Source organism: Rhipicephalus sanguineus, chromosome 7 (assembly GCF_013339695.2).
Source record: "Rhipicephalus sanguineus isolate Rsan-2018 chromosome 7, BIME_Rsan_1.4, whole genome shotgun sequence".
Classification (NCBI taxonomy): domain Eukaryota; kingdom Metazoa; phylum Arthropoda; class Arachnida; order Ixodida; family Ixodidae; genus Rhipicephalus; species Rhipicephalus sanguineus.
The window spans coordinates 133854803-133865890 of record NC_051182.1 but is presented as its reverse complement, the minus strand read 5'-3'; the positions used below and the strand labels follow the sequence as shown (position 1 = coordinate 133865890).

Below are 11088 nucleotides of genomic sequence, written 5' to 3'. Positions count from 1 at the left end.
CCAGTGACGACCGACCTCGCCGCAGCGGCAACAGTTCATAACGGCGAGTAGGACAGTTTGTGTGCGAGGCGCGTAGGACGTTTAGGATGTAAATAAGGAATGCTGTAGTGTGTTGTGTATGAATCGTCAGAGTTATCGGTTGTGTTAAAGTCTGTGTTGTGTGTACAGAATCACCTGACTACCGGTTGAATTATTTCGGATCCTGGGCCCACATTACACCATCACAGTGTGCACGTTGAATTGTTATGCTACTTCTGATTTCTGTGTTATATATTTTGGGGTAATATCCTGTTCAACTGCAATATTTCGCCAATAATATACACCTTATTTATCAAATCTGTCTTTTTGTCTTCCCGTTATCTTGCAGGCTTCCATTATGGAGCCGTCATAGTAATAAGAAAAAGAACATGCAGCTATAAAAAAAAAGTAAGAAGCGGCGTCCTGTCAAAAAATTTCATAATTTCGCGCCCATCGCGTTAAAACGTGACGCCATTTCCGCTTCCGGTTGTGACGTCATCTTTTTCTTTTCTTTTTTAATTCTGTTTGTCCCCTCCTCACATAGATGGCGACTGTTGCAACAACTAGCCACCGGCTTGACACGTGGGCTTCTACGGAAGTTACGCTACCAGTTTACATATACCTTGGAGGCGTTGTCACTTGTGCAGTAAAGTAGTGCGCGGCACGCGACTTTCCTCGATTCCAAAGCGTGCCCGACTGGCCTGACCCCGCCGAACTCGACATTTGCGCGAGAAGGTGAGTTTAAAAGGTCGCGTGATCACTCGCGTTGTACGGCACCGCAAAACGCCGTGCAGCACAGCGTCGTCGCTAACCACTAGTTGCTCGGTGGTCGGTGGTACACCATCGCGCTCTCCCTCCCTGCGGCGGTCAGCTGAAGCTTGCGTCATTCTCAACAGGGGAGGTGCTGAGGTAGTACCATTCTCAACAGCAACTTCCTCGTGGGATGCGAGACGCGATTGTTCTCGGAATCTTGCGTCATGCATGCGTAGAGTGTTATACGAAGCGCGCTCTGACTAGCGCCTTCTCAAGGTCTGAGCTAGACGCTGTCGGATGAAAGGCTCTAGCACAAAATACAAAAAAGGAAAGCAGCAGCCAGGCGCGCTGTTTGTGCGTGTAAAACAATGGGACAGCGTGTGAGCTGGCGCTGTCCGACGCGAATAAGTACAAGCTTGCTACTATAATTTTCGCCACAGACTTTGCGCATATTGTGCACCCGTTGGTCACGCTGATTCGACTCACGTGATATCGACAAAGCTTGGCGAAATTAAGGGAGGAAAATAAAATGCGATCGTGGCATTGATTTGAAGTTTACAAAGCAAGCAGCATAGTCATGCACCCGAAAGAAAGGGGAAGAAATCAACGAAACATAGTAACTAACGCAATTTCGATATGCTTTGCGAGAAACACCTGTTGAGCATCTGTACAAAATTCACGCGACTAAGTATCTTCATTTATTTCTTTGCTTGCCCTTTGCATGACAGAATGCGGCATGCATGACAAAACTCTGGCTTTGATTTATGGGAGTGACTCACATGTCACATGACGAGAACCTCTGACCTCTAATTATTTCTGATCCCAACAGTGTGCTAGCCCCTATTGTAATACTAAGCGCATGAAATTTTAAGATGCACTGCTCTTTTCCACAACATTTTTTTGAGGCAGCAAACGTGGCGATGTTAAGCGATCTTCCCCCTAATCTGTCCTCTTTCCCCAGGAAGTGAATGGAGTCATCGAACTGTCAGCCATAAAATTGCGTTTCTGAACCTTTGCATCGTGTCAGCTTTGTTGGCAAATAGCGTAGTGTGCAGCTGTGCTTGCGTATCGGAACTATTGTGTTGAAGAATGCTCGCGTCAGGAATACTGATTGCATTGGCAAACGAAGAGAAACGCTACGTGATGACACCTAATTGTCTTCATTTTCTATTTTGGACAGTATATATTGTGTCCTTTTGTTTGTGCTGATTGCCTAGATCAGCCACCATAGAAGTACGTACAAATTCTCACGTGACGTGTGCATCGTATGCCTGCTTGCACCTTTTTGCTTCAAAAAGTCAGTGCTTTCACGTTTGTCGAGACGACTTTTGCGAAAGAAATTGTAGATTTTATGTTTGACAAAAACATTACTCTAGGCAGGTATAAGTAAATCGGCAATTTATCTAGGTCGGATAACATGTTTCGTATTGGTAAAAGCATTCTGATAAGGTCCTAGTGAAAAACAAGAAGATGCAAGAGCATTTAACATTTTGACGTGTATTAAAGGACCCTTCGTTGTTAAAATTTAGCTCAGATTTTGCTCTGCAGCCTTGATAAATTTAACTTCGTCAACAATAATTATTGTTTTGATGTAGTATTAATACCACATCAAAACTTTTGTGCTAGAATGAGACAAGGACCAAGGGAAAAAACACAGTGCAAATGTTTGAGGTGCATTTTTTTTTCCTTCATCCTCGTTTGCTCTCAGATCTCCCTTGTTATAAAAAAAAAATACCATAACTCGCAGTATTGTTATTAAGTGACATTTATAATTGTCCATCTTTGAAGTACATATCTGTTTGCCTGTCTCGTTATTCAGCACGTGGTAAAAGAAAGCGGTAAATCTGAAAAGGCGAGTTATCACATTTTTCTTAGACACCTTGTTAGTACTTGTCGAGTCGTCAACTAAAACTGGGATCTAGGTGTACAAAAACTAAAACATAATAAGCGCTTCTGCATGGCTGCTGTTTGAAGTCTCAGAAAAATCTTTAACCTCTTATCCCGATGTTGTGGAAACACTGAGCTTTTTTCTTTTTCTGAACACCATCTGCTCTTGGTACATGCAACATTGGGTTGCATATGCAACGAGGCTTTTCTTCAATCACCATATCTGCACTCAGTTGCGTCACGTTGCACCGAGGTAACATGAAAGACATTGGGGCGCGTGCCTTCTTTTCAGCTCGATTTAGGCGCACTCTAATATGCCGCCTATCTTATCTCTTCCACCATGTCTGAGATATAGGCGCTTGTCGGGCACTTTCTTGCATGGTGGACAATCTACTGCATTGCTCACGTGCAATTTATCGGCTTAATAAAAAGGATTTTACCAAGAGTTGAGAGAATAACTTGCCACCCGCAGAAAGTCGTTCTTTCAGTTCTTATTGGCAGGCTTTATTTCCTTTTTAGTTCCTGTTAATGGGGCATGTTTTCTTTTTTTTTTCCTTTCACTTTCATGGGCCACTTCTTTATTTCAGATTTAAGTGCAAATGATTCTCCCTCTATGCTTTCCTTGATTTCATTATAATTTGGCCTCGTATAGTTGGGCTATAACAAGAATGGGCCCCTGATTTTCTACCTTATGTTCTCTATCTCTCTCATACAAAGATGTGTGTGTGTGTGTGTGTGTGTGTATATATATATATATATATATATATATATATATAATATATAATGCTAATGTGATGCCTTTGGGCCCTTAAGGTGTACTAAATGAACTATAATTTGTGTTAATGTATCGATTGGGAATCTACCTTTATTGCAAATTTTCCTGTCAACATAAACCCCTAGTGATATGTATTTAAAAACAAAGCTTAATGAACCCAGTGGAATATGCAGTTAGGGAAGATGACAGAACCGGGAAACTTAGCTTCATTAACGTTTAACCGTGAGGTGGTCCTGCCTTCGTGAAAGTATTGCACGTTAGTGTGTTGGTATGTTTGTACATATATGTGCAGTTGCATCCACGTTGAAAAGCACATTTTTGGTAATGCTAATCTCCGGTCGAAACATTGAAATTAACTTGATCGTTGTCACTGTGCACTACATCACTGGACCGTACACCTGCCAGCAATGGCTATTTCCTAAAATGCATAAACATGTTGTGAATTGCGTTATGTACAGTACATAAAGAATTTCGATAATGTGCAGTACATAGGGAGTCTCAATGTCGTGTAGACGTTATAATTTTCTCTCTGTAATATGTGAAAGTAATGTCAACAATGTGCAGAAGTTTATTTAATGTGCAGTTGTGGGGAAAGTCCCAGCAATGGGCAGATGCTACAATTCTAGCTGAATAACGTGCCATATACATGGAATGCATGCAACGCCTGGATTTTGCGATTTGTAACGTGAAGTACATGGAGAATCTCAACAATTTAGAAATTTCAGTTTTCATTGTGCGCTGTGAAGTTCATTATTATGTGTAAGTTGTGTAAGGGTTTAAGCTATGTTATGTGTAATGTGCAGTACATAGAGAGTCGCAACAGTGTGTATATACTGCAGTTCTGGCTGCATAACGTGATGTGCGCGAAGAGTCCTGACAATATTCAGGCGATATTTAAAATGTGGTGCGTAAGATAATCCTGACAATGTGGATACGCTGTGGTACATGATGTGCAGCAACGTCCGGAATCTCACTGTTGTACAGATGCTGCGCTGGCGAGGCACCACCACGTCGAATGCGGCCGGAACGCCACCGCAAAAGGATGATGAGAGGCAGACACGCGCGCCCCCAAAACGGAAGCATCGCAGCACGCTGTCTGTGCTTCTACTACTTCTGGTGTTGACAGCCATCGGGATCCTTGTCATAGCGCCTGCCGTGTTCTACGTGTCGCCCTGGATCCGACACAAAACCGTCTTCCTCACCTTCGTCAACCTGCCGCCTTTCCCTCGCCTGAACGACCCCAGATCATACGACCTCAGGTGTGACAACTGTCGGTTAAAAAAAAAATTGTTTCTTTTCTTAGCCATTTCAGATGCCACCTCTGGAGAACTGTCTGTAAATGCGTCAAATTGCCACAACAATATTTCAAGGCACTTGATGTTCAATTTTAACGAAAATAATGTCATAATACGTTGGTTTATTTGTGTTGTAGTAATTAATCCTAATTAAATTGTAATTAAATGTCTATTTATCCGGAAGTCACCCATGCTCTGTTTTTGCATAAGCGGAATCAAATCTCAGGCTAGAAATGCAGTGGAAATTTGTTTTTGGTTGTGTTCATTTTGAGCAAAGAAACATTATGCTTTTGTCGTGGCTCGTGGGAAGTGGCGCGTCAAACTACTCGTCGTACCTTTGTTCACCAAAGTGACTATATTCAACAGTACACTGCAAAATGAAGTCAAATGAAGGCACATTTGTTAGACAGGAGGTTCAATGCATCAAAAAATCAATGCATCTTGCATTTTCTTTGCCACTAGTCGACACAACTAGCAAGAACAAGTGGTGTACACCATTGTGTACAAAGCGTCTCAAAGGGTTATTCTTCCATTGTGAGCAGCATGCGAGTTAGATTCATTGAATCTGTGAACTGCCTATTTAAAGTCCCACTGACACCGAATAACATATAATGTCGTAGTGAAAGGCCAGTGCTTGAGAACGTCTAAAATGTTAATATTATACACAGCAGGGCTTTAGTAATCAAGAAATTAAGCTAAATGCAGGACACTATTTGCACCACCAGTTGGACATTCTGGAACTCAAGCCCGATCATATAGTTGGGCCTCAGTACAATTAATCGCAAGTACTCAACATACTCATGACAAAAAGAACATCTCATTGCATTACAAGACAAAATAAAGTAAAACTTCTGCATTTTAGTCCGATTCAGGCAAAAAACGAACTTGACGTTACCCTTGAGAATGGCGCAACTTCCGTTCTCGCCAGGCTGTGCTCTGCTAAATCCCCTTGCTCCACTGCGCCAGCTGTCAGGCAGTGCAGGCATGGCGAATGACACGTCAGAATGCCGTTCTCGGTGGCGAGCGGTTTGAATTGTGCGAATGGTATGCGGACAACCAAAATGTGATTTTCCTTCAAACTAAGCATTTCCTTGGCATGAAAGAAGCACTATGAGGTTTCTGGAACTCTATTTCAACAGTCCACGTCAATTTAATATTTGCCTTCAGTGTCCCTTTAAGGGTCCCCATTACTTACCTGACTGGTCTGCCGAGGGAATTCTATGTTGAATGGCTGCCGTATCGTACATTTTTCTTTCAGACTTCGCTTTTGGTGCGTGTTGAGATACGTGTTGAGTTTGTTTCACCGTGTGGGGTGCTTTGCTTTACCTTATCTGCGTACTGTTCACATTGTGTCACGCGTCCACCACTTATGAGGAACTGCCGAGTTTTAGCTACGGCGGCGAAGGTGGAGTCGTCCCACCGATGATGATGTATACAAATGAGGAAGATGTATAAATGATGACGATCTCTAGAGATTTTTGTTAGACCTTCATCCAGCTACACTTAAACTGCTTTGTCTTGGTTCTCTTGCTGGCCAAAATCCCAGCAGCATGACATCACTCTTGCAGTCATTCCCAACTTATCGAAACAAGCGAACAGCCAATGGTAATGTACTCCCTACAGCTTCCATAAAGCCTGCACGCATACCATCGAAACGATTGTCGCTTGCCAAGAAGCGCTGTTACAATTTCTTTCTTGGTTAAGGAACGTGTCTATGAATGGTGTCCGAATCCAAGCCCGAATGATGGCTCACCGGACAAGAGAAGCTGATCTCAAAAGCCGCAGTTTTGCCAACAGCATGGGCCGGAAGCATTTACGGAGCCAAAAGTGCGTCACAGATGCCATGTCTTAGACACAGTCTGTACTTTTTTCGCCTGTTAAAAGCATTTCTTTTTCATCTCGATATGTCTTCATATGCCAACTTGCCCTAATGCCAGCGCTCATGAGTAACTGGACTGCGTGTATGCTTTGCAGGTGCGCGCACAACTTTTACCTGGACTCCGAGGAGGCAGGCCTGCGGCTCGGAGCCTGGCACATTCCTCCAGCTTCTTCTGTGGATCGGCTAGGCTGTGACAAGCTAGACCAGGACTGGTTTGCGCACGACAAGAGGCCCGTGGTGCTGTACTTGCACGGAAATGGTGGCTCCCGGGCCGGTGGGCACCGTGTTAGCCTCTACAAGGTATTAACTAGCACTTGAAACAGGGCGTTCATCGATTCTCAGTTCGAGTTCATAAAATGACTTGCACCGTTAAAAGAGGCTACAATTTCGTTACCATATCTGTCCTTGCCATCGATTCATGCCGTGCCGCTGTCTTTGTCCATGTAATCAGTGGTGAATTGTTAATCACTGTAGGCGTGTGAATCTTCCAAAAGTTAAGTACGCACCTTGCCAACCAACAGCCCTTTTATCCACTCACTAGAAAGACGTAGATTTTGTTGAAAGCAAACTGTGGACAGATTAACCAATGGTGACTTTATCAGCAATGTTTAACGTTTAAGTAGTGCAGGAATTGGGTCATTTTGTCAAAGAATGTTCAAGGGACTTTCCCCATACGTGATGAATGTGAAACGTGTAAAATCTGGGCAAGAAAATAGTAAATGTTAATTTACAAAGGAAAATGTGCCAGTCTCGTGTGTTTGTACTGGTGCAACTAGGCATGCACACGCATATGCCTTTTGAAAATCGTTCAGGGTGAGATTGTCCAAGCTTAGAGCCTGAAAGAGGTGGCCAATCTGAGCACTCGTGTGTAGTAGCTAAATGGACTGTGACGGACTGTATGTAGATGCACAAGTGGAGCCTTGCAGCTGGGTCTTATTCATTTCACCACTGCATCGCATTGCACATTCACAGTTTTTGCTCCTTTTCATTATACAAAGCGGAATTAAGCACTTTGCTCACGACTGTTCATACACTCACGATCTTCACCTTTGCCTATACTAACGTGTTGCCTTCTTTTTTTCTTCATCTGTAATTTTTGTCATACGGCCTTGCATGAACAATTTTAGTTAAATGTAAATTGTAGTGGTAGCACTACCTGAAAGGTATCATTCAAGTGACTCGCAAATCCTTTGACAAAGGGTTTCTAACAGCTGCCAGCTGATCGGTTGTATTGGAAATGTTTTCTTGCTTATCTGCACACCTGGGTTTAGTAAAAAGCTGTTCCAAACAAGAATTTTCCTTCTGCAACACTCCTTGTCTGGAGTCATGCCTTCCTAATTCTTAATCAGTGACAAGACCATATTTTATGAAGCGATCGTTCCGCAGAGCTCGTGTACACATGGCCTTTCTGGCCTAGGCCTGCGAAGCGCAAGTCACTTCGTGATTGCTGTAAGTGCAGGAAAAAACTGACAAATGTGGCCGTACACAGGTGCTGACTGGACGTCTGGACGCACACGTGTTGGCAGTCGACTACAGGGGTTACGCCGACTCGGGCTCGGGTTTGGCCGGACCCTCTGCTGAGGCGCTACCGCAGGATGCCCGTACCGCACTGCGCTGGCTCCAGGCACGCACGGCAGGCCGGCCGCTGATCGTGTGGAGCCACTCGCTGGGAACCGGCGTTGCTGTGCGCCTCATGGAAGAGCTGCACCGCCGCGGAGAGCCGCTACCGGCGGGTCTCGTCCTCGAAGCCCCATTCGATGCCCTGCACCACGTCGCCGCCACGCACCCACTGTCACTGCCCTACCGGTGGCTGCCTTACTTCGAGTGCGCCTTCGTCAACAGCCTAAAGAACGACCCTGTCGTCCAGTTCGACAGCGCCGCCCGCGCCCGCCACGTTCCGCCCAAGCTGCCCGTCTTAGTGCTGCACGCGCGCGATGACGCAACGGTCCCATTTCCATTGGGCGAGAACTTGCACAAGGCCCTGCACAAAGCTCGCCAGAACCAGCCTGGTGCGGCGCCTCTGCGGCTGCACGCCTATGACGGCCAATTAGGGTATGGCCACAAGCACATGCACCGCGACCCGGAGCTGATTTCCACTGTGGCCAAGTTCTTCGCACTCAATGTCACCGACGCGCGGCCTTAGTGTGCCATCGGCGACCTGCTGGTGGTAGTGCTCCATGATTCATTGACCACCATGAGCATGTTGGAGGCTATGGTTGCAATCCGGGACCAAACGTGCTTTCACTAACTTGACAATGTGTGGTGGGAACAGATGCGCCCAGTATTCCTGGCATCTCTGCGCCACAAGCTTGTATGGTTGTCACGGCTGCACCCACGAGAGACTTCACAAATTTGCTAAGCAGCAGTGCCTCGTTGGATACCAAGGATTGCATTAGTGGCGTAGACGTTTGAGCGAGCTGGTTTGGTTTCCTGTTGTGTTGACTTCGTAGCGCAAAACTCACAGACTGTGCTTGTCCTGGTCCGTTCTTTCTTCGGTCTCTGTTAGTTTTGCACTATCAATTCAATACAACTTGAAGGATTGTTGTGTTTTACTATGGTAATTCGTACCAACACTGGAATCTTGAATCGTGAAGCAGGGTGTTTAACTTTGGTGTTTTCATTCCACACCGGGTGTGATGCTTGCTGCGAACCGCACCCGAGTCCAAAGAGAGAAGGAGATTGATCCACTTTTGGGACAACTGTTTGCAGCTTGCATGTAAACATGTTGTAGGGCTGAAGCTGATGTCATGCGTAAGCATCTGAATGACACGCGTTTTGCAGACCAGGTTCCAAGGTGGCAAAGACGCGTTTTGACGCAACTAGGCTCGTCGTTCTATACTTGCGTGTTCGGAGGTTCAAAGCTCATGCATAGGTGTTATGGCCCTGAGTTTTACGTGCCGGCAATCGGCTGTGTCGCGTTTCTTGCACTAGACGTAGCATTTTTGGTCAGTGCCTTCGTGATCCCGTTCACGCTTGTTGTGCAATCTGCGTGTTTTGCACGAGACAGTATGTGCGCGGATGTGTTGAACGTGGCAGCGGAGGGATGTATCTTTTTAACTTTGCCTAAAGCCCGTGTGGGCAACGTTTGTCAAAAGTCCTGTGCAGCTCTGTTTGTGTGAGGAGTACAGGTTACTCGAAACACTAGTCGTCTTTGAGGTTGTTGCGGCGTTGCGCAACACTGCCGCTGGTGGCAGTGTTTCAACCGAATCTATACTAGCTCATGGAAATGAATCTGGGTGTGTCTATATTCGTACGGGCATCTCATGCATGTGTTAAGCTATTAGGCAAAGAAAGAGATTAATACTTGAAGCGTATGGTATGCTTCAGGCGAGTAGCTGACATGTTGCACCCAGGTGCATTGTACATTGAGCTCACTGCAGTGATTTGTTGGCACATTTGTTGTGACTGTTTGTTGCACCGCAATACATTACTTTTGTGGGAGTGTTCGCAGATTGCTCTAGGATCGAAGCAATGCCTGTATGATGTGGTCCATTTTGAAAGGGAGCGTCTAGTGAGTATTCTGCCATGTATTACCACCAAGACGTGGCATAAAAGCCCACATATCTGTTCCTTATGCGTAAGTGTATGTCCAGCAATTACATCAGATGCTCCTTTCGATAAACGTGAGAAAAAGTTCTAGCTAATTAGCTTTATTAGCCGTTATGTGTTGTTATTGACAATAGACCATACTGTACTTTGAGTTTCTGCAGCGACGGGTCTATCCGGTTTGCACACGCAAATCTTACACTAGTTTTGTATGAATAACGAAAGATGACAAAATTTAGTTCAGTATCATTTTTTTTTGTCACACATAGGTGGGATTCAAACCCGTGTCTCAAATGACATTGTTCTAGATCCATGCATGAAGATGCAGATCTCGGAGGCAATGTTCTGCTGGCGGCATCGATTGCCATGGCCGGTCACTCTGTCATTGGACGTCAGGTTTTGAACGCCGTCTATTGCAGTCAAATTGCGACGTTTCTATCGGAACACATTAGCATTGTATTGTGCGCCGATAGGATCTGACACAGTCTGAACTGTAAAGAAGCCTTCGGGAAATTGGAACACCAACATTTGTTTCGTTTTAACTAGTACATAGCAGAGTATGTAGCTCACACAATATACATAAGCCCTATGAAATGTGATGGGAGTGCTAACTGCATGGGTGGGGTGTCAACTCGGTGATATATTGAAACTAGGACGGTGGTAGCTATAGGCGTTAACCAAATTATTTGAGGAGTGCCTTATAGGAGGGTGTGCCAAGCGTAATGAACGTTTACTCTTTCAGTGAAATGAATGTTTTACACTTGCTATATGTAATAATGAAAAAAAAAATATTTTTGCAGTGTGTTGGTATAATAGTTAATAAAAGAAAATGCTGCAACTTTTACGTACTCGCTTGTGTGGCTTTGAGCGTTTCTCAAAAGCAAAGCACGTTTATTTTTTTCTGCAACTGTTACTGGCTTGTCATGCACGGTGAG

General features: G+C 44.8%; 1 protein-coding gene across 1 annotated transcript; it reads left to right on the top strand.

Annotated features, from left to right (window-relative positions):
- Positions 1–643: 643 nt before the first annotated feature.
- LOC119399989 (lysophosphatidylserine lipase ABHD12) lies at positions 644–10995 on the top strand. The gene is made up of 4 exons (XM_037666895.2): positions 644–753; positions 4418–4692; positions 6703–6907; positions 8097–10995. Exons 2-4 carry the CDS (start codon positions 4418–4420, stop codon positions 8748–8750), a joined length of 1134 nt encoding a protein of 377 aa, XP_037522823.1. The 5' UTR covers positions 644–753; the 3' UTR covers positions 8751–10995.
- The last annotated feature ends 93 nt before the right edge of the window (positions 10996–11088 follow it).